This window comes from Artemia sp. Qi Xiang Cuo, chromosome 16 (assembly GCF_049724085.1).
Source record: "Artemia sp. Qi Xiang Cuo chromosome 16, ASM4972408v1, whole genome shotgun sequence".
Classification (NCBI taxonomy): Eukaryota; Metazoa; Arthropoda; class Branchiopoda; order Anostraca; family Artemiidae; genus Artemia; species Artemia sp. Qi Xiang Cuo.
Genome location: NC_142809.1, coordinates 55443388 through 55468396, shown reverse-complemented (window position 1 = coordinate 55468396; position 25009 = coordinate 55443388). Strand labels below are relative to the sequence as shown.

The 25009-nt window shown below is 32.2% G+C and overlaps 1 protein-coding gene across 1 annotated transcript in view; it reads left to right on the top strand.

The window, feature by feature from the left end:
* Window positions 1–25009, top strand: part of LOC148943112 (acidic mammalian chitinase-like) — a 79222-nt gene that overhangs the window by 37154 nt on the left and 17059 nt on the right. The window contains exon 5 of the mRNA XM_089102439.1: window positions 17797–18108. Within this exon, the coding sequence (XP_088958565.1) occupies window positions 17797–18108 (312 nt within the window). The remainder of the gene's footprint in view (window positions 1–17796; window positions 18109–25009) is intronic.

The following is a 25009-nucleotide window of genomic DNA, read 5'->3' as shown; positions in this document are numbered from 1 at the left end:
TATAAAAAGTTAAACATTGATCGTGAATATTTCACTATGAAGATAAGAGCTCCACTTTAGTTCTGAGATTTTTCCCAAAGACATAAACAAATTTAAAGTAATGTTCTAAATTTTAGTGTAGAAGATAGGAAAAGTTATACTATGAATGTGAATATTTTCCAGGAAGATAAAAAACTCCAGTGTGAATATTTTCCCGAAAGACAAATTTGTACTTCAATTTTAAATTTTGTCAACGAAATGAAGAAAAGTTCCACTTCTCTTCTGAATTTTTTCAATAAAAAAAGAAAATAGTTATTGATCAATTCTATTTTTCCAAATAATATAAAAAGGTTTCACTTCAATTCAGATTTCCCCCCCAAAGACATAAATTTAAAGTTTTCATCCAAATTTTTTGTAGAAGATATAAAAAGTTATACATTGATCGTGAATATTTCACTATGAAGATAAGAGCTCCACTTTAATTCTGAGATTTTTCCCAAAGACATAAACAAATTTAAAGCAATGTTCTAAATTTTAGTGTAGAAGATAGGAAAAGTTATACTATGAATGTGAATATTTTCCAGAGAAAATAAAAATTTTCCACTTCAGTTCAGATTTTCTCAATAAAAAAAGAAATTAGTTATTGATCAATTCTATTTTTCCAAATAATATAAAAAGGTTTCACTTCAATTCAGATTTTTCCACCAAAGACATAAATTTAAACTTTTCATCGAAATTTTTCGTAGAAGATATAAAAAGTTACACATTGATTGTGAATATTTCACTATGAAGATAAGAGCTCCACTTTAATTCTGATATTTTTCCCAAAGACATAAACAAATTTAAAGTAATGTTCTAAATTTTAGTGTAGAAGATAGGAAAAGTTATACTATGATTGTGAATATTTTCCAGAGAAAATAAAAATTTTCCACTTCAGTTCAGATTTTCTCAATAAAAAAAAATTAGTTATTGATCAATTCTATTTATCCAAATAATATAAAAAGGTTCCACTTCAATTCAGATTTTTCCCCCAAAGACATAAATTTAAAGCTTTCATCCAAATTTTTTGTAGAAGATATAAAAAGTTACACATTGATCATGAATATTTCACTATGAAGATAAGGAGCTCCACTTTTAGTCTGAGATTTTCCCCAAAGACAAACAAATTTAAAGTAATGTTCTAAATTTTAGTGTAGAAGATACGAAAAGTTATACTGTGAATGTGAATATTTTCCCGGAAGATAAAAACTTTCACTTTATTTCTAAATTTTCTTAAATTCAGTTCCGATTTTTCTCAAAGACATAAAAAAATTTAAAGTAATGTTCTAAATTTTTCCGTAGAAGATAGGAAAAGTTATACTATGATTGTGATTATTTCCATGAAGATAAAAAGTTCTACTTCAATTTTAAATTCTCAATTTTAAAAGTAAAGAAAAGTTCAACTTCGATTCTAAATTTTCTCAATGAAAAAAATAAGTTATTGATCAATTCTATTTTTCCAAAATAATATAAAAATTTTCCACTTCAATTCAGATCTTTCTCAAAGAGATGAAAAAATTTAAAATAATGTTCCAAATTTTTCATAGAAGATAGAAAAGTTCAAGTTCTCTTCTGAATTTTACCAAAGAACACAATTCAATTCTAATTTCTCCAGAGAAAATAAAAATTTTCCACTTCAGTTTTACATTCACCAAGACATAAAGAAATTTAAAGTTCTATTCTAAATTTTTCCCTAGTAGATAGAAAAAGCTATACCATAGTTGTGAATATTTTCCCGGAAGAAGAAAAGTTCAACTATGATTCTGAATTTTCTCAATGAAAAAGAAATAAGTTATTGATCAATTCTATTTTCCCAAAATAATATAAAAATTTTCCACTTCAATTCAGATTTTTCTCAAATAGATGAAAAAATTGAAAATACTGTTCCAAATTTTTCATAGAAGATGGAAAAGTTCAAGCTCTCTTCTGAATTTCACCAAAGAACACAATTCAATTCTAATTTCTCCAAAGAAAATAAAAAGCTTCTAAATTTTTCTGTAGAAGATAGGAAAAGTTATACTATGATTGTGATTATTTTCCATGAAGATGAAAAGTTTCTCTTTAATTCTAAATTTTCTTAAATTCAGTTCCGACTTTTCTCAAAGAGATGAAAAAATTTAAAGTTCTTTTCCAAATATTTTCCCGGAAGAAGAAAAGTTCAACTTAGATTCAAAATTTTCTCAATGAAAATGAAATAAGTTATTGATCAATTCTGTTTTCACAAATAATATAAAAAATTTCTACTTCAGTTCAGATTTTTCTCAAAGAGATGAAAAAATTTAAAATACTGTTCCAAATTTTTCATAGAAGATAGAAAAGTTCAAGTTCTCTTCTGAATTTTACCAAAGAACACAATTCAATTCCAATTTCTCCAGAGAAAATAAAAAGCTTCCACTTCAGTTTTAAGTTTACCAAGACATAAAAAATTAAAGTTCAGTTCTAAATTTTTCCGTAGAAGATAGGAAAAGTTATACTATGATTGTGATTATTTTCCATGAAGATAAAAACTTTCAGTTTAATTCTAAATTTTCTTAAATTCAGTTCCGACTTTTCACATAGAGAAGAAAAAATTTAAAGTTATGTTCCAAATTTTTCATAGAAGAAAGGAAAAGTTATACTTTGATTGTGAATATTCTTCATGAAGATAAGGAGCTCCACTTTAATTCTGAGTTTTCTCGAAGAAGTGCAAAATGTTCAAGTTCTCTTCTGAATTTTTTTAAAGAAAAGAAAAAAAAGTTAGCTCAATTCTGAAATTTACCAATGAAAATGAAAAGCTTCCATTTCAGTTCATAATTTCTCAAAGACATAATTTCTCAGAGACAATAAATAGAAAAATTTCTCCTTGCTTAAGTTAGGTTAGGTTAACTTATCATGAGCAAAGTTGACATGGGGGGATTTTCTGGCGAGTATGGTTAGGTTAGGTTAGGCTAGATTGAGTTAAGTTAGGTTTATTTAAGTTAGGTTAGGTTAGCCTACGTACGCACTCGTACGTAGGCTAACCTAACCTAACTTAACCTAACCTAACTTAATCTAGCCTAACCTAACCTAACCATACTCGCTTGAAAATCCCCCAAGGTCGACTTTGCTCATGATAAGTTAACCTAACCTAACTTAAACATGGAGAAATGTTTCTATTTATTTATTAATATTTAGTTATACCTAACCTAACCTAACCTAACCTAACCTATTGTTTTGGAGGTTAAATGAACGAGCTTGAATGATTGTCTTTAATAATAGAACGAGGCACCCATTTTCTAATTTAGAAATTTGAGGGGCAAATCCATAAGATAAAGGAGCTAAAATTTAATTTAAAATAAGAATAGAACTTCAAATTTTTCATCTCTTTGAGAAAAAAACCAGAACTGAAGTGGTACCTTTTTATTTTCTTGGAAAAATTAGAAGAGAACTTGAACATTTTGCACTTCATTGAGAAAATTTAGAATTAAAGTGGAACTTTTTATCTTCAAGGTGAATATTCACGTTCAATGTATAACTTTTTCTATCTTCTATGAAAAATTTGGAACAGAACTTTAAATTTTTTCATCGCTTTGTGAAAAATCGGAACTGAATTTAAGAAAAATTAGAAATAAAGTGAAACTTTTTATCTTAATGGAAAATAAACACAGTCAACTTTTCGTATCTTCTACGGAAAATTTAGAACTAAACTTTAAATTTCTTATGTCTTTGAGAAATTAAGAACTGAAATGGAAGCTTTTTCAATTTCATTGGTAAATTTCAGAATTGAGCTAACTTTTTTCTCTTCTTTAAGAAAATTCGGAAGAGAACTTGAACATTTTGCACTTCTTCGAGAAAACTCAGAATTAAAGTGGAGCTCCTTATCTTCATGCGAATATTCACGATCAAAGTATAACTTTTCCTATCTTCTATGAAAAATTTGGAACAGAACTTTAAATTTTTTTATCTCTTTGAGAAAAATCGGAAATGAATTTAAGAAAATTTAGAAATAAAGTGAAACTTTTTATCTTCCGGGAAAATATTTACAACCTTGGTATTATTTTTTCCTATCTTCTACGGAAAAATTTTGAACTGAACTTTAAATTTTTTATGTCTTTGAGAAATTATGAAGTGAAATGGAAGCTTTTCATTTTCATTGGTAAATTTCAGAATTGAGCTAACTTTTTTCTCTTCTTTAAGAAAATTCAGAAGAGAACTTGAACATTTTGCACTTCTTCGAGAAAACTCAGAACTAAAGTGGAGCTCCATATCTTCATGAAAAATATTCACAATCAAAGTATAACTTTTCCTATCTTCTATGAAAAATTTGGAACAGAACTTTAAATTTTTTCATCTCTTTGAGAGAAATCGGAACTGAATTTAAGAAAATTTAAAATTAAAGTGAAACTTTTTGTCTTCATGGAAAATAATCACAATCATAGTATAACTTTTCCTATCTTCTACGGAAAAATTTAGGACTGAACTTTAAATTTTTTATGTCTTGGTGAACTTTTAAACTGAAGTAGAAGCTTTTTGTATTTTGTGGAGAAATTAGAATTGAATTGTGTTCTTTGGTAAAATTCAGAAAAGAACTTGAACTTTTGTATCTTCTATGAAAAATTTGGAACAGTATTTTAAATATTTTCATCTCTTTGAGAAAAATCTGAACTGAAGTGGAAATTTTTTATTATATTTGTGAAAATAGAATTGATCAATAACTTATTTCATTTTCATTTAGAAAATTCAGAATCGAAGTTGAAATTTTCTTCTTCCGGGAAAATATTTGGAACAGAACTTTAAATTTTTTCATCTCTTTGAGAAAAGTCGGAATTGAATTTAAGAAAATTCAGAATTAAAGTGAAACTTTTTATCTTCATGGAAAATAATCACAATCATAGTATAACTTTTCCTATCTTCTACGGAAAAATTTAGAAACTTTCTACTTCTCTGGAGAAATTAGAATTGAATTGTGTTCTTTGGTAAAATTTAAAAGAGAACTTGAACTTTTCTATCTTCTATGAAATATTTGGAACAGTATTTTCAATTTTTTCATCTCTTTGAGAAAAATCTGAACTGAAGTGGAAAATTTTTATATTATTTTGGGAAAATAGAATTGATGAATAACTTATTTCTTTTTCATTGAGAAAATTCAGAATCGTAGTTGAACTTTTCTTCTTCCGGGAAAATATTCACAACTATGGTATAGCTTTTTGTATCTACTAGGGAAACATTTAGAATAGAACTTTAAATTTCTTTATGTCTTGGTGAATGTAAAACTGAAGTAGAAAATTTAATTTTCTCTGGAGAAATTAGAATTGAATTGTGTTCTTTGGTAAAATTCAGAAGAGAACTTGAACTTTTCTATCTTCTATGAAATATTTGGAACATTATTTAAAATTTTTTCATCTCTTTGAGAAAGATCTGAATTGAAGTGGAAAATTTTGATATTATTTTGGAATTTGGAATTTGGAATTTATTTTGGAATTTATTTTATTATTTTGGAATTTAAAATTGAAGTAGAACTTTTTATCTTCATGGAAAATAATCACAATCATAGTATAACTTTTCCTATCTTCTATGGGAAAATTTAGAACATTACATTAAATTTGTTTATGTCTTTGAGAAAAATAAGAACTGAATTTAAGAAAATTTAGAAATAAAGTGAAACTTTCTATCTTCCGGAAAAATATTCATATTTATAGTATAACTTTTCCTATCTTCTATACTAAAATTTAGAACTTTACTTTAAATTTGTTTATGTCTTTGGGGAAAATCTCAGAATTAAAGTGGAGCTCTTATCTTCATAGTGAAATATTCACGATCAATGTGTAACTTTTTATATCTTCTACAAAGAATTTGGATGAAAACTTTAAATTTATGTCTTTGGGGGAAAAATAGAATTGATCAATAACTAATTTCTTTTTTTATTGAGAAATTCTGAACTGAAGTAGAAAATTTTTATTTTCTCTGGATAATATTCACATTCATAGTAAAACTTTTCCTATCTTCTACACTAAAATTTAGAACATTACTTTAAATTTGTTTATATACTTGGGAAAAATCTCAGAATTAAAGTGGAGCTCTTATCTTCATAGTGAAATATTCACGATCAATATGTAACTTTTTATATCTTCTACAAAAAATTTGGATGAAAAGTTTAAAATTATATCTTTGAGGAAAAATCTGAATTGAAGTGAAACCTTTTTATATTATTTGGAAAAATAGAATTGATCAATAACTAATTTCTTTTTTATTGAGAAAATTCAGAAGAGAAGTGGAACTTTTCTTCACTTCGTTGAGAAATTTAAAAATTGAAGTACAACTTTGTCCTTCGGGAAAATATTCACACTGGAGATTTTTATCTTCGTGGAAAATATTCACATTCATAGTATAACTTTTCCTATCTTCTGCACTAAAATTTAGAACATTACTTTAAATTTGTTTATGTCTTTGGGAAAAATCTCAGAATTAAAGTGGAGCTCTTATCTTCATAGTGAATTCAAAATTCGGAAGAGAAGTGGAATTTTTCTTCACTTCGTTGAGAAAATTTAAAATTGAAGTACAACTTTGTCTTTCGGGAAAATATTAACACTGGAGTTTTTTTATCTTCATTGAAAATATTCACGATCATAGTATAACTTTTTTCTATCTTCTATGAAAAATTTAGAACAGAACTTTAAATTTTTTTTCATCTCTTTGAGAAAAAATCGAAACTGAATTTAAGAAAATTTAGAATTAAAGTGAAACTTTTTATCTTCATTGAAAATATTCACAATCATAGTAGGACTTTTCCTATCTTCTATGTAAAAATTTAGAACAGAACTTTAAATTTTTTATGTCTTTGAGAAATTAAGAACTGAAGTAGAACCTTTTTATTTTCTCACGAAAAAATTAGAATTGATCTGTAATATATTTCTTTTTCATTGCGAAAATTTGGTGTTTAGATATAAAAGAAGTTGAAAAGTAATATATGACTTCTCTGTCATGCTGAATCTAAAAAATGTAATTTCAGAGAAATTCTTTAACCTTTTAGAGTTAACTTACCTTTTTAGGGATGAGCATTTGAGGTTCTCCTACATGCTGAACCTGAAATTGTGTTCCCTGACATGCTGAATCTGAAAGTGTGATTTCAGAAAAATTCTTTAACCTTTTAGGGTTAACTTACCTTTTTAGGGATGAGCATTTGGGGTTCTCCTGCATGCTGAACCTTAACGTGTGTTCCCTAACATGCTGAATCTGAAAGTGTGATTTCAGAAAAATTCTTTAACCTTTTAGGGTTAAATTATCTTTTTAGGGGTGACTATTTAGGGTTATCCTACATGCTGAACCTGAACGAGTGTTCCCTGACAAGCTGAATCTGAAAGTGTGATTTCAGAAAAATTCTTTAACCTTTTAGGGTTAACTTACCTTTTTGTGACTATTTAGGGTTCTCCAACATGCTGAACTTGAAAGTGTGTTCCCTGGTATGTTTAATCTTAAAGTATAATTTTCTTGGCAATTACATATTCTAAATAATAAAAACGGCTGAGGCTTAAGATATTTATTGCTTAAACATATTTAAAAACATTTGAAAAAATACATAATGATATATTTAAAAAAAAAGCTTAATCCATTTGATATGAGGAAGAGCAAGAGTTTAGGTCTTTGGATATCTGATAAATTGTTCCATGTCGGGTATCTTTTCCGGAACCCATTGAGCGAAATATCTAACTTTATCTTCCGGGTCATGTACTGAATGCAGGTATTTCTCACTTTTGAAGTCTTCTAAATTGAATAATGCTATGTTTTTATCACATTTTTATAGTAGGAGTATCAGTTGGCACGTTTCCCCTAACATAAACAGCTTGCACACCGAAAAAACTGCATATTTCCTGAATTTCCTCTTGTACATGTTTTATTTCATAGCCATTTTCATTACCAGGTCTGATGGTTTCAACGTAAAAGCTGTTTCGATTTATAAAATTTAGTGTTGGACTCCATCTGTTTTTCTCGTACTTATACATATTGTATCTGATGTTCCATTTATAGCTATGAATTTCACGCCGTTGATTGTCTATGAGTAAGAAAGCTACTTCGAAAATGATGCCGGTTGAGGAATATTTCAGACCAATATATTCTGTGTCAATCACACCAAACATTATTATATCTGAAAAAAGGGCTTAAATTAAATAAATATGTAATGTTTCTGAAACTCTAACAAATACAGCTCACTTTCTTAGAATAAATCATTTTAACTTAAGGAGGTTGGGTAACATTAAATCTACACTTAAAAACTACTGCTTTGCACAACGAAAAATAAATTATAAGTATAACAATGGAAAAAAAGTTAATGTTGAGTTGTTGACCAAAAAACTGCCCTTCGTCCCTTAAAGACACTCCCTCCTCCCCTTGAGTCCTCTTCGCCCTAACCATAATTTTGTCTAGAAAGCATTTATCGCAAAGAAGTACTCTCCTCGGTATTTTCAGTAAAGCAAAAAGTAAAAATTTACGAGAAATCTAAGATACTAAACTCAGAAATCAAATGCTATTCAATTTACACATAATTACACATAACCAAACCATTTTGATCTGTGAAACCTTTTGGTTAAACCGTTAACGTAAGGATTGAGAGGGCGGATGTACTTTAAAAGGGTGACAGTAATTATCAGCAAATTAAATCATTGCGGAAATGTTTGTCAAGTTAACGGCTTAATAGCTAAGGGATTGACAGAAAGCTGCCTGTCACTTTTAGATTAATAATTTCTGAGACCACACTGGTTAATCATGATAAAACAAAAATCGCGAAGAAAGGGAGAAAACGAGGACAATTAACAGCCAGTGAAAAAATTGAAAAATTATGCAAATATTTCGGTCAAGACCTCTGCTTGACCGTCCTCAGTGCAGAATAAAACTGATAAAAATATAAAAACCAAACCTTAAAATAAAAACACCAAACTAAAATTGGACGACCCTTTCCTAGTAACAATGAAAGGGTAACTGAATAAAAAATAAGTCTAAATGGCATTTCAGAAATTTATTTTGCGTAAAGCACTTTTAAAGGCTGATCGCTTTCCAGTTTGATTGTTATCGGAGACTCTATTCGATTGCACAACATAACTTTGTGGATGTATGTAAAAACGATCAGAATTAATAATTTTGTCATAAATGGGACTTAGAAAAATTTCTCCAGTGTCTCTATTGAGAGCAACCTTTTGGTGAATGTGCTTTTTTATTTCAACTGCCTCCCTGAAAACTTGCGTGAGACCCTTAACGGGGGCAACGATGGAGGCCTCGTCAAACAAAATGAAATGGTGTGGACTCTCGTACACATGTTGCGCCAAGGCGGAATCAAAACCTCAGACCTTTGGCGTAACCTCATTACTTTGTCGATTGAGGACTTGTGCTCAGATAACCTCTCCCCCAATTCCTGCTGGGTTCTACCAACATAAAAACAGCCACAAGAACAACGAATTCTTTAAACACAACTACCCAGAATGGGGCTGGTTTTACTTTTTTAACAACGGCAAAGATAAAACCAGCCCCATTCTGGGTAGTGGTGTTTATAGAATTCCTTGTTCTTGTGGCTGTTTTTATGTTGGTAGAACCCAACAGCAATTGGGGGAGAGGTTATCTGAACACAAGTCCTCAATCGACAAGGCAATGAGGTTACGCCAAAGGCCTGAGGTTTTTGATTCCGCCTTGACGCAACATGTGTACGAGAGTCCAGACCATTTCATTTTGTTTAACGAGGCCTCCATTGTTGCCCCCGTTAAGGGTTTCACGCAAGTTTTCAGGGGGGCAGTTGAAATAAAAAAAACACATTCACCAAAAGGTAGCTCTCAATAGAGACACTGGAGAAATTTTTCTAAGTCCCATTTATGACAAAATTATTAATTCTGATCGTTTTTACATACATCCACAAAGTTATATTGTGCAATCGAATAGAGTCTCCGATAACAATCAAACTGGAAAGCGATCAGCCTTTAAAAGTGCTTTACGTAAAATGAAATTCTGAAATGCCATTTAAACTTGTTTTTTATTCAGTTACCCTTACACCGTTACTAGGAAAGGGTCGTCCAATTTTAGTTTGGTGTTTTTATTTTAAGGTTTGGTTTTATATTTTTATCAGTTTTATTCTGTACTGAGGACGGTCAAGCGGAGGTCTTGACCGAAATATTCGCATAATTTTTCAATTTTTTCACTGGCTGTTAATTGTCCTCGTTTTCTTCCTTTCTTCACGATTTTTTGTTTTATCACTTTTAGATAGGCTTACAGAAAGAATAACTTTATCAAAAACATAATTATTTCCAATGGAAGAATTAAAGTCATAAACTGAGAGGGCTGTAGAGGGGGGAGGTTAGGTTCACAAGGTAAAAAAGAACATATTTTAAGCTTTCTAGCGAGTATAAACAATATATAGTGGAGGTTGTATTGTGTGTGTGTGTGTGGGGGGGGGGGGGGTTTACCTGAATTTGAATTTACTAGAGGGGCTACTATGTAAAATGATTTTATTTGAAAATTTACTAAACAGAACTGACATTGTAAATCGCTGTATCCAAGGCCTCTAGCTCATCAATATATAACATTGCTCTATCCATTGTGTCTTGGAACTTTCTGAATGTTTAATCACAATGCATGTCCGTTATATACGAAATCTCAAGGGCGAATTGTGCTGTAATGGGAAACCATATGTAACCGGCTCCCTGATTGGCTTAGAGAAAGACATCTTATGTAACCGGCTCCCTGATTGGCTTAGAAGGGGACACGTGATCCTGTTTCCCGTTATCGGATCAAAACATTCTCCCCAGCGATTATGTAAATCAAGTTCTCGGAAATTCACTCCCCTAGATCAATACATTCCCCCTAGCGATTATGTAAATCACCCCCAGTGTCATTACACCTGGACGAACAACAACAACAAATAAAATCCCCTAGATCAATACATTCCCTATCGATTATGTAAATCACCCCCAGTGTCATTACACCTGGAAACAACAAATAAATCGACCTTGACACCATCCTAGTCGAGTCTTGGATCAATACATTCTCCCTAGCGATTATGCAATCAAGTTCTTGGAAATCCATTTCCCCTCAAGTCATAGATCAATACACTCCCCACCGTTAATGCGCATGTGCAAACTTCACTCCGGAGTCAATACACTTGGACGAACAACAAATAAATCGACCTTGAGCCCATTAGACACGATCGATAATCCTTGAATAAATTATAGCCCGTCAGCGTTAGACTAGATTGTAGATGGCATCACAGGTGTTCGCTCCGTATTGTATGCCCATATACGGTGCCCCGTTCGGAGTTAGACTCAATTTTAGATGGCAGCACATGTGTTCGCGTCAGTATTCTATGCCCATATATGGTGCCCCGTTCGTATTCAATAAGGGGGTTCTACTCTGGTCTATCTCTGTTCTATTAATTAGGTCTTTTCGCACATAAGTTTGATCACTGCAAGAATCAATTGCCATTTCAACTAATTCCCCGTTCAATTTTCTGTATATCTTATGCGACTCTGCTAATGCGTAATTTTTTTTCCTATTATGGGTCATGGCCAAGGCTGTCGTTTTATGTGGTGTTTGGTCATATGTATTGGGGCAGTTTCTTGCAAAATACCCCGTGGTACCACAGTTATAGCAAGTTTGTTCTCCTTGCGCTGTGTTATAATGCCTATTTTTGTTATACTCTTTGTTTTGAAATATGTCTATCTCCTCAATTTCTTCTCTTATTTCGGTCCCTCTATTCGCCATTTCCGCCATTTCTTCGCTTGTTTGCGGGTTCTTTGCTTTCAAATATATTTTCAATTCTCTGTGGGTGTTTTCTAAAAATTGTTCCATTACTGTTTTATTTACCACTTTCGTCATTTTTTCTTTTATCTCTTCCGGGTCTTCATACATTCTATAATTTTATAACTCTAGCCATTTTAAACACATATCTTTCAATTTGTATCCGAATTCTTTATATGTTTCGTTGTCTTGTTTTCTTTCGCTTCTAAACCTTCTTTGAAAGTGCTCGGGGGAGAGTTGAAACTTTCAAAAATGGCTTGTTTTAGTCTTTCAAAATCTTTTGAGTAGTCCATTGGTAATGCTTTATATGCAAGTTGGGCTTTGTAGTTAAGGAGGGGCTGTATTCTTGTCACCCAATTTTCTCTCGGCAACCCGCTTAATTCAGCCGTTTTTTCAAAATGTTATATGTATAAATGTACATCTTCATTTTCTTTCATTGGTTGAAGGTTTATTGCCTGCATTACCTCTATTGTAGACGCTTTCTCAGGCTCTTGGGAATTTCTCCCTGCAATCATTTCCATAATATATTTTCTTTCCTCTCTGTCTGCCTCCTCCTTTCGTTCTTTTTCTTGTCTATCTTTCTCTCTTTCTTTTCTATCTTCCTCCTCTTTTCGTACTCTGGCTAATCTGTCATTCTCCATGAAATTTAAAAGTTGTTGTGTCATATCTATTTGAGTGCTTTTTCGCGAGCTCCTGCTAGAAATTAAACTTCTACTACTCCTGCTACTTGGCCTACTCTGAATCTTCCTATCTTTTTATTCGCTTAATTCGTTTTCTGAGTCTGCTCGTTGTATAATATTTTCTTCTCTCCCCAACTCCCCTACTTTTTGTACCTTCTCTGAAGGGTGAGTTTGTTTTGTTTTACCCGTTCTTTCATGTAATGATTTTTCATCATGTATTATCGCCACTGTTTCTTTTGTTCGGATTTCTCTATCTGCGAGTAATTCTTTCTGAATTTGTCTTAGACTTTACTCCTCTTCTCTGGTTCGTACCGGGGATCGCTCTATTACTGATTTTGTTTTGAACATTTCCTCTTCACACGTCCCAGAAATGTTGATTTCACCTGTTGAGTGATATATGGTTCTATTTGATGGTGTTTTTCTTAGGGTATTTCCAATGGGAGTCACATACAATTGTGTGTCTGAATTCAATTTCTGTTTTACCATGGTAGATCTTGTCTAAATTCTTCGTTTGTCCGTCATTATTTCAACGTTTATTTAAGCTCTTCCGTTCAAATGAAAATCCTTTTATCAATGTCTCTTTTTATCCTTTCGTGAAGAATTATTTACTTTTAATTTGCCGATTCTACCTGGGTGGCGCAGCCTCCCTTGTCTCACAAGTTAATTATTCTCGTGATCTATTGATTCTTAAATTTTATTACCTATTATTATCTGACTAGGCACAGCTCAGATAAAAAAAAAATTCTCTTTGCGATTTTTTATATATGTACCCACAATAGGCTACTTTCTAGGCCAAATTAATCCGTCTCTTCGAAAACGCGGAATTATTTTATTATCAGATTTACTGATAGGACCTTAAATTGCTGCCACCCCTTATTGGAGGTTTAACATACGGGGGCCAACACTTTTAAAGGCAAAAATGGCGCAAAGAGTAGCTATGCCACTTACTGGAGGGGGAGCTCCCTCGTCGGCCCAAAATAGTCGGATTTCCGCGGTTACTCCAACGGTTCCGTATCTACTAGCGCGATCGGATGGTCCAGGGCCACTTTTAAAAGCCAAAGGTTACCGATAAGATTTCTAACTATCTCTTTAGACTCGACCTCGGCTGAAAAGTTAAAAGAGTACATAGTATAAATAAAATCTTACTGTATTCAAGTCACGCTATAAAAGAACTCAAAACAGAACTGACGAAATCACACTTCCAATTCTCCAACTCGCTCAGCCGCGAGTTGGGTGATGGGGGTGATGGGTGAATTTTCCCAGCCAATCCAAGGGCTCCCTAATTACCTGTCAACCACCCCCAAATGCGCACTTTATACCTCGTGGTCTATTAACCAACTACACAATTAAAGAAGGACAGAAAATGGCGCCACCAAAATTAAAGGAATATTAATAATTAATACTCGGGGAAGGAAAATAATTAAGGGGCCAAAAGAAAGGAATCTGGGAGATACATTTATCTGAACAAACTGGGACCAAGGGTTCCAACACGTAAACAATCCTATTCAGATTCATATAAATCTGATCTGATGTTCTCTTGACTCCTCTTGACAACAATGTCAGTTGAAACTTCTTTCAATATGACTAATTTTCTTCCTTCTCAGCACAACACCATTAGCTGCAACTACTTTCAAAACAGCAATTATTAATACACCTCAGCTTCAATCTAAAAAAGAACAGACAATCTTCCTTTATAGCAGTTTTTTTTGTAACTCGGACATATATCATTGCTAAAACCATCAGTCAAACCTAATACGTATAAAAAATCAATCCCTTTTTCAACACTGACAATACAGCAATTACATTACTATGAACATCAGATGAAATCTTATTCTCTACCACTCTCCTGTATAAACTTAATAAAGAGGTCTGTCATCCTATACTTCAAAAAATCATCATCAATCAAAATTCCTAATGCAAGTGCAACTGAAAACTCTCCTAAATTTTCCTCTTTGCACAAATTCATCATTTCTTTTCTCAAATTTTCATATTCCTTACATTCAACAACATAATGGAAAATACTCTCTATCTCACTACAATTATCACATTGAGGACTATCAGCTTTGCCTATGATAAACAACCTATTCTTAATAGCTACATGGGTCGACTGAAAACGGAACATTAAGCAACCATATTTTCTTTTTAATCTACTATAATTTTTCATATCAAAGCCAGGCTTCTTTTTCTGAGTAAGAGCTATATTACTACTATTATCCCTCATTTCCTCGAAATGTTTTTGGTAAATCCTTCTAACCATCTCTCTAATCTGTTTATATGTTTCTGTAGGGGGTGTAAGGGTCATATTTTGTGAGGTTAGTTTGGCATATTTGTCTGCTTTTTCATTACCCGCTACCCCCACATGGGCTGGAAACCACAAAAATTGTAATTCATATAAGTTTCTCTGCTTTTACTAGTTTTTAAAACTTTCTAGACGAAAGTGAGACACCTGAGATTTGAGAATTTTGAGATGGTGCGTGATATATGCACCACTCAATTCCACCTGAAAATCATTACAATTGCCCCAGATTGAAAATTTTTTGAATTTCTTTCATCCCAGCGTTCATAAGAGTGAGAACTGATGGCGGCAATGACAGATAAAACAAATAGCACTTTGTCTAATGTTTTTTTAGAATGACTGATAAAAGAATGATACTTTGCCCGAAAACAGAAAAATAAAGTAAATATTCCTTTGCAATAACATGTTCGGAAATGGCCAAAAACATTGTAGTTGTATTGCAAGCTGTCTAGACAGCTTAACACGCAAAATTAAATGAATCATTTACTAATTAATGTCACATTCCAAATAGGGACATGAATGCCCCTGAATTTATTTTATGGCATGAATTTATTTATTATGACATTTAACTTATGTCATGTAAATTTATTTAAATAATAATATTATTATTTATTTATTATGAATTTATCGTATTATAGCTTGAATTTATTTTTTGACCCCTTTAACGATTAAGAGAGTTTTCTCACCGAAATTAGCGCATTTGTGATAGCACAAAAAAACTGCAGCATATCGAAATTATTCTTTGTTTATAGATAATCAATTTCATATCATAGTAAATATATATATATAAATATATATATATATATATATATATATATATATATATATATATATATATATATATATATATATATAATATAAATATATATATATATATATATATATATATATATATATATATATATATATATATATATATATATATATATATATATATATATATATATATATATATATATATATATATATATATATATATATATATATATATATATATATATATATATATATATATATATATATATATATATATATATATATATATATATAGTGCAATCATAGTAACTTTTCTAAAGTTATAAAGATATAAACATCGCTGGCTGCCCCATCCATACCGTATAGTGAGAAGTTAAAAATAGCACTTGAAGTTACTATGTAGTTATTTCATCCTAATTTTCTTGTGAGAAGAAAAAATGATGGCACTCATGCCAATAAAGAAATAAAACAGTAAAATTTCGTCTAGTTTCATAATTCAATTATGACATTTTTTTTACAATGTCAGATAAAATAATGATACTTTGCCCAACAGAAACAAAAACCAAAAATAGCAATGACAATTGTTACAATAATTGTTGCAATATACTACAATAATCATGTTACAAATATGTTACAAAATTACAATTGCTACAATAATTGTAAAAATTGTTACAATAATAATTCAAACCTGACCGAAAAAATTATGTGACAAACTGTTTATTTAGTTAGATAGTTTAATTAGTTACTTATTTTCATATCTATGATGTATGTTTTATCATTTTCACTTATTACCCACAAATGTACAATCAGTCGTATACTAATCAATCCCGGCTTCCAAGTTGATACATGAAACTTGTGCTTATGTTTTATTCATTTTTTAGGCTTTCCAAATGCTTTTACAAGTTTGGAAAAGCCTCTTTACAAAATTAAGTCGCTTTAGAATTTGGTAAATTTATCATAATTGTTATTTATTTTTGACCTACAATATAGAAAGGTATAACTCGTGGAGTGACCCGAAAAAAAACAGATAAAAATATAATGCAAATCAAAATAGAAATCACAAAGAAACCAGTTGAAAAAAATAACAATATAAAAGACACTAAAACAAAGGATAAAAGAAACATAAAATGAGAGAAAAAAGAAGAAAAAATTAATAAGTTATAAAATTGATTAAAATAGTAATGTAGAGAAATACGCAAGCTGCCTTTATTGTTTTTATTATTTAAGTTTTACCCACTCTTTAAAATAGTAAAAACGTGGAGTAACAAAAAAAAAAAAAAAAAAAAGATAATAACTTACGACTGAAAAAACCGATAAGGTGGTAATGCGGAGAAATACGGATACAAGCTTTATTTGAAAGCTTTCTGTGTAGTACTTCCAATTTTACTGTAATATCCGGAACAAGAAATTTTTCAAAAAGAACCCGGTTTTTTGTCCAATGAAGAAATAACAACAAAAATTTACAAAATCTAAAATAATTATTCGGGATTCTTTTTGATGCTGTTTTCTTAAGAAGGGGAAAAATTCCAGAAGCAAATAGAATTGAATGGTCACAAAAAAATGAGTAGAACTTGGCTAACGCATTTTTGATATTGGTGATAGCCTGCAAAATACTACAGTGATTTGTAATTATTCCAAATTGAAGAATGACCCAATGAAGAATGAACCAGTGACCCAAGGAACTTATTATTTTTTTAAACTTCAAAGGCAACCTAATAAACTTTACAGAAAACCAAATCCAAACCATACTATAGATACTGAAAAATAGCATTTGAAATTATTATTTATTTCTTTTAAATGATTTATCCTGTGAGAAGAAAAAAATGATGTTTCTTAAGGCAATGGCTGATAAAACAATAGCTGTGTATTAAGCGGTATACAAAATTATGGCCCTTCTTACAATGACACCTTCAGACATGAAGAAAAACACATTCAGTAGATGTAAACAAAGTTAATATGTATTTGTATGGCAAACTCTCTAAAGAGCTTAACACAATCTAATATTAAACGCATCAAAAAGTGATTAAAGCTGTTTTCAAAATATGGACCTAAAACCTATATCCATTTTATTTTAAATCGTTTCTCGTCAGAACCATAAAAAATGTATCAGCTTTTCCTTTTGTAAAATTTGGCACCACTTTACAATGTAGAATTCTACAAAATTTCCCCCAAGTCTAGAATGTTACAAGGGTAGAACTTAAATTAAGTCTGTAATAATAGAATGATTTTTAGAGCAGCAAGAGATTTTCTGCACTAGCACCCCATTTAATTCATAAAAATAAACAATTTCTAAAATCTGAAATTATTTTCTTCCAGAACTATTCACTGAACTACTGGATAAGCAATGGTGCACCACCCTCAAAAATTAACCTAGGCCTACCATTCTATGGTCGAGGTTTTATGCTTGATGATCCTTTGGAAAATGGACCTTATGCCCCAGCCAGTAAACCTATTGTGCCAGGGCCATATTCAAGAACTGAAGGGTTTTGGGGATACAATGAAGTTTGTATTAATCAAACTTTTGGAACCGGCTGGACGGTGGTTAGAAATGAATACTACCAGGCTCCTTACGCTTTTAAAGACCACTATTGGATTGGTTATGATGATTATGACTCACTTACAGAAAAGGTACTCTATTAAATTTTTCTTTTTATGGTAAAATAAAGATGATAATGGAACAGACTGTTTTTTAACATGGTCTCATCTTTGATTCGATTTACCCAGTATACAAGCTCATGAAATTTCTAGGCCATCAGAGTCAACAAAAATTTGAGCTAATTCTGGACGTCAGGAAACACCACAACACACTTTTTTCTGTAACTCTTGTTTTCTTTGTGATCACCTTGTCTTTACCTAGATGCTCTCTTTCTCTAGGCCGATCTTGTAAAAAAATATTGTTAACCCAGTTTCAAGCGTCTCATATCGATACAATAAATTTTCGTAGTATTTTTGTTTTCGTCAAAATCTATATCTGTCTGCAAGCCCTGTAAGTTACAAACAGGGAAAAAAAACTAAAAAGAAAAAACAGTTTGGGTCCATCTTTAAGCTTGGCGAACCGATGTAATAAAATTAGTTTCAAATTTGCTTCCTTCCAAGGGGTCCGTCTGTCCAAGAAGCATATTAGTGTCATTTTTAAGCCGATTGAAGAGACAAGATTTAAGGCTCCGCTTCTGCCGTCCTTTGCTTTTTTGGGTCTTGAATGATAACAAACCTAAATTGCTTATGCCCTCTCCCCCTTAAAAATAAACACCCCCCAAAATTTTTAAGCTTGATCCCCCCTCCTTCTTGTCATTAGTAGTAAGGCAATGCACAGTCCTGACTCTGATTGCGTAATATGCCTTACCAGGGGCCAGTGACCTATTACAATGAACCCTACATGGCTTGGCAGACATGTTTTCTATTGTGACATTCATTTTTTGTGTGTCAGTCGATTAGAGAAAGCTTGGTGGTTACTTCATATAATAACTTTATTGGTCGGTTTTCTAAAAAAAACTTGCCAAGCTATAATGTACTCAATTTAAAAAAAAAACCGATATAATGTCCGTACACTGCATCCCAATTTTCATTATGTTTTAAGACATTGTTTATTGTACGCCATATATTTTTATCTTTTGAAAACAATGGATTTGTCAATTTTCAATGTGAGTACACTTTTCATTCTTTTATTTCCCAAAAAAAAAATTAAAGAAAAACGTTTTACTAGTAAATTCAAATTTCAGAGGGAATTAGCCCCCTCCCCTCCAACAATACAAAATCTTAAGAATATGACGACTATATTCGATAGAAACGGCAAAGCACGCTTTTTTCTATTATGTAAATAAAATCTCTCCTCCATAGGTATGTTTACAAGTTTTAATTGTTTTGAAAAACAGTTTTTTATCATTTGGAAACAAGCTTTTTCCTAACATGATGTATTTTTCTGCTTTGAATGAAAAGCTGGCTGGTTACAAAGAGTATGAGAGTTCTTAGGGGGTTAAATGGCCCCGGATCGTTCGATAAACAGGGTTTTTCTAATTCCGATTTCACGGTGGATGGCTTTGGGAAAAAATTATCGTGGGAGGGGGCCTAGTTGCCTTCCATTTTTTTTTTTTTTGGGGGGGGGGGGGTTACTTAAAAAGGACAATAGAACTTTTAATTTACGTTCGAATGAGCCTCCAGATAGGAGCTTTTAAATTCTATAGTAGGGTTCTATGATAGTGTGATTTTCATTAAAGTTCTATGAGTTTTAGAGGGTGTTTTCCCCCTTTTTCAAAAACAAGGCAAATTTTTCGCCGCCACGTAAATTTTGATCGGTAGAGTGATAGTTTATTAGAAGTCTATATTTGAAAACTTAAGTTTTATCAATTTAATATAAATTTTTTTTTTTTTTAAAAAAAAAATAAAGTTGTTCTAAAATTTAAAAATTTAGTGTAAAGAGTGATGGGGTGAGGAGGGGGGAGGGCACCCCCTTTCATATAGGGAATAATTTCTGTTCGGTTTAAGTTTTAATGTCGCTCCTTACTTTCAGTTGTAAAAAACTTGTTTTGTTTTTATTTAATTTCTGATCGTTTTTTTAGTTAATGCAGCTTTTATTTGCATAAAAATTTTACTTTTCTTTTGTTAAATGAATGTCTTTAAAAATTAACTTACGTAAGTAACTTCCATATTCGTGGATTTTTCTTCTGGCAAAAATACAAAGTTGCAGATTCTTGCAGATATGTGCTTGAAAGCTATGTAATAGGGTTTTTTGATGCGCTGAATTTGATACGCTGATACAATGGTGTGATTTTCATTAAAATTCATTCACTTGTAGGGGGCGTTAATAAAATTTAAATAATAAAATTTATATATATTTAGAATCAATATTATAAACACATTCTTTTGATACATTTATTAACATCAAAATTCCGTTTTTAAAAGTTTGGATTACTATTGAGCCGTGTCACTTGTTTTTTTATTGTTTTTTTTCTATTACGTATATGTTATTACGTTTATTAGGGGGAGGGTTCTCCCCTTAGTCAAAAACACACACTTTACGTTAAAATTCTAAAAAAATTTTTTTATTCACAACCCCCTGAATCACAAAGGCCATTTTTAATTAGAAAAGATAGCTCTTTTGAAAGCACTAAGAAAAAAAAAATTTAGCGTAAAGAGCGAGGTATTGACTTGGGGGAGAACCCCCCTCACATACATTATAATTTCTGTTCGTTTTTATTTAGCAGTATGAAATTAATAATAGGAGCACCTTAATGATCAATAAACAAGAGGAGGATGATGACAAAATTTTACCTATTAAGCATTTATCCGACAAAATGAAAAAAGGGGTTGTTTTTTTTTAATGCTAAAATTTGCTCTTTTTTTCAAGGAAGATTACAATTGCAAAAGAAAACATTCTTAAAATAAAGCTAGACGCAGCGAAGATGTTTTAATGCAAGCTGAAAGGCAATCAATTATCGAATATACTTGTAGAATTACAATTGATCTGAACCAGCCAGCAAGCATCCAACTTTTACTGCCACGGTCCTCTAACCACATTGTTAGCTCCACACAAGCTAGAAGCACGTTAAAGAGAGAATGGACTGCTTCTCATAATGCCTATGCCCAGCCTACTCAAGATCGTGAGCTTGACCCCCGTCTTGTTTTGCCAAGGAGTTCGGATGTGGAAGCACAGTCGGACTTTGTCAGTATATACATAATTTTTTCTTTCTCTATCTTCTAAAATAATATAAATTTCCTCAGGCACCTTAATTTCGATGAGTAAAACATAAATTCTTTTCTAAACTATTCTCTAATAATTCTATTTCATTTTCTTTCATTAACCAAATTAGCAGTATATAAAGGAATGCTAATAACACCGAAATAGCTTATCATGCATTTCTAAAAAACCTTACCTTGTAACTTCTCTCTTCTAACCTAGACGTTTTCTAATGCAATAATCCAATATTCCTTTAAACAAACTAACTATATGAAAACAGACAATTCGCTATTTCACAGTTGACAATCATTCTTAAACTGCCCCATGTTTTGCAGTATGCTTTTGTGCACATCCAGTCCTTATCAAATCTACCATCGCTAAATTTGAATGTTACTCCAGTCGATAGCTATAATTTTAATTTTAATCAGGATTCTTGTGACAGAATGTGTATTTCCGATAAGAAATATTAAGACATAGGAAGAAGGTTTTTAATAATCTCCAAATATGTCATAACAGTGTTGTCAAGAAATATTATTTGGGGGCGAACTCATTTCATTGAAACACTTAGGTGTTTTCGAGAAAGAATTTGAGGCTGTTCTATTTGAACAGTGTTGTGAAGTCCGATATCCCAACTCGAAAGGGCATCGATCCTCCTACCTCAAGGGGAGCTCCTAGTTCCCAAGGGTGCTCCCAGGGGGGGAGCTCTAAAAACGACCATCCTGCATTTTGATTGCACTTTAATTGTTGATATGGATGGGGAAAAAAAAAGTTCTTCTCTCTTACAATCATTTATTTATTCCAGGTGAACTATGTTCACAACTTCAAAAAAAACCGTTGCAAAAAGAAAGAGGAAAATTTGGATCGTTGAGAGAGTTATACCGCCAACCGCCGATGTATGGGATTCGTGTCAATTAACTGAAACTGAGGAGCAAGAGTTCATACGGAAGAGTAAATCAGTTTAGCGATGTTAAAATTTTTTTGAGAACTATAATGAAGAGAGTCAAACACTAAAATTGGACACGTATTTTGCATTTTTATTCTAGAAATTTAATTAATAAAGTCGTTAGTTTTTTTTTTATCATTCTCATATTCTTAATTAGCCTCTAAGAATAAGACTACATTTTCCTGACTAAAACAATATATATTTTTTTAACATTTTTAGTTATCATTATGAAAGACATGCGGAACTATAACTTTTTTTTCTTCTTCTTTTAATTGTTCTGTTGGCGATGGGACATTGACTATGTTAAATTGACACAGTTTATTAACTATATATAAAAATAATGGTTATTTTACATAAAAAATAAAACATTTTTTTTCAATTGCTTAATGATATAGCACCACCACCGACACTATTGGCTAATGAGGTAGTGGTATTCACAAGGTCACGGTTTTCACCACCAACGGATCAAAGCGATCAGGTTAAAAGACGTCGCGAGAATATTAAGCAGCGTAGTGGGTCCTTTAGGGCGTTTTTGGGGAAATGGCAAGTCTGGCTGCCAATAGCTGTGATGACATATAGCCTTGGGACCCAGAAAATACAGATCACCTTATACGCGGATAGTCGGGCAATGCAACTACTTCATCTGAGCCGAGTTCTAATAACGAAATTCCATCACAGGACAATACAGGCTGGCTCGACCAATTGTCCCAAAACACCTTGGAATATGTACTGGGGGAACTCATGCCATATCCCCCCAATGTGATTGAACAGACTGGGAGTGGTGGTGTTATTGACAATTCCCTGTCACACCCTACCATTCCACTGAAATTTAGCCGTATTAGTAGTTATACAACAACAACAGTACCTCCTCTTCCGGATTTTTTTCTGTCCAACTCTGCCTAGCATAAAACATTGATCTACAGTACCAAATTCGATGACCTCTTAAACAATATAGTGTTGGAGGATATAATAAAAGCTCCTTTGTCCATTACACAGTCAGAGACTGAGAAGAGTCGATCCATACTTGGACAAACCCGGGGGATGGAGGGTAGAGGGGTAAGTTTAGCGGCATCAAGTGTACGAAACATATTTTTTTTAAATGAACGTGTTGGAATGATATATTCGAAATACTTACACACAGATAGATGGTCAATGCACACTAATTTATCGAATTAGGGGTGGGTTTTTCTAAATTGGACTAATAGTATTCAAATTACGTGTTACCATTGTAACTAAGGGGGTCGTGGATCTTTGGTTTTATTTATTGAAAGTTTAAATGTTAATATATGTAGGTTTAAAAAGGATTTTATCGTAAGAGGGGGATTTAGGTATATTGAATTAAAATATAATTAAGATTTCGAGGGATGTCGGGGGATACAACGAATCTGTTTCGATACCAGGCTGCAGTGTTTAAGGTACACATTTTTAATTACGGAATACAGACCTCTTGAAAAAAATTCATCTAAGAAAAAATTGGACAAAATTGTAGTTAATGGTAGGGAGGGCTCAAAGTTCCCCAAAGTAAATTTTAATTGTTTAAATGGTCAATTTCCCTTGACACTAAAAGGATTAGATATTTTTGAGCGGGCTAATGCACATTTAAAGATTGATGTCACGGTGTTACAGTATGAACCAGAATTTGAAGAGGGTCAGCGTTACGATAAGAAGGGGATTTTATTTTCAGTGTGGGCTCCTTCAATTGAATCAGTACAACATTGGGGGTGGATTCTTTGCGCTCCACCCACAGACTCCGATTCATTTGGTAATTTTAATCCAATTACAGAGATTATTCGGGTTTTAAGTGTAGGAAAAAGCGTCGTGGTGCGTGTTGGTCATGCCAGACATGTCTCTCATTATGACGATCTGGTCTGATGTTAACGCATAACCAGCAGCAATGTCCCTGTCATGGATATCAGGAAGTGGGGATAGTAATCGTAGATAGAGTATTCTTGCGTTTTAAAAATTTTCAAAATACACTCCTACAGTGCCACCAGATCACTTAGGAATGCGAAGCTCAACGAAAAGACGTGGATGATTTATCAAGAACAAATTATGTTAAAATACCTTAAGTCCTCGGAGCCTCTCACGCTCATGCGCAACGAGCGTTCCACACGACCCTGCAAGTGCTGGAGGTAGTTGAGATGTTGAGTGACGGTGAAGACTGCATGCGCTTGGCATTGGTAAGTTTAATCAAAACAGCGAACAGTGTAATTTTTGCGCCTTCTTTATACAAACTCTTATATGCTACTATCACCAGATGACATATTGGTCATAAAAAATCGTTAAATGTGTTGGGTTTGAAAGGAAGATTTTGATGATGTTGTTGGGCATGGGGGGAGGAGGAAGGTGATCGACCATTATCATGTATGGTAGGAAATTACATCGGGTGGGAGTAACTTTAGAGGGGTAGCACGCCAGTCCTGCAATTTAAACGTTAGACAACAATATTTCGTACCTGTTTTTATACACAATTCCAATTATGACTTAAAGTTTGTTCTTCGGCGTTGGCCCGCATTGCCAAGGGGGGAGTTGTAGATGACGCATGGATATATGGTTCTTTTTCATATAATATCATATCCAAATCATCGGAGATGCTACTGCTGCTAGAACTCATGTGGAAAACAGCTGACAAGGGTAACACGTGCCTGAATAAAATCCGTTTTTTAGACTCTTTCAGCTTCTTCCCCAAATCTTTAAGTCAATTGATTCAGGTACAGAAAAGTGACAATTTTGATAGCTTCCCCCTCCTCAAACAGTGCTTCCCCGATGATGATATGTATGATTTATTAACGTGAAAGGGCATATATTCATATGATTCTTACAACTCTGGCTTGAAGTTAAATGATGTGTCACTACCGCCCATTGAAGCTTTTTACAATTATCTTACGGATAGTGAGTACATCACTAGCGAC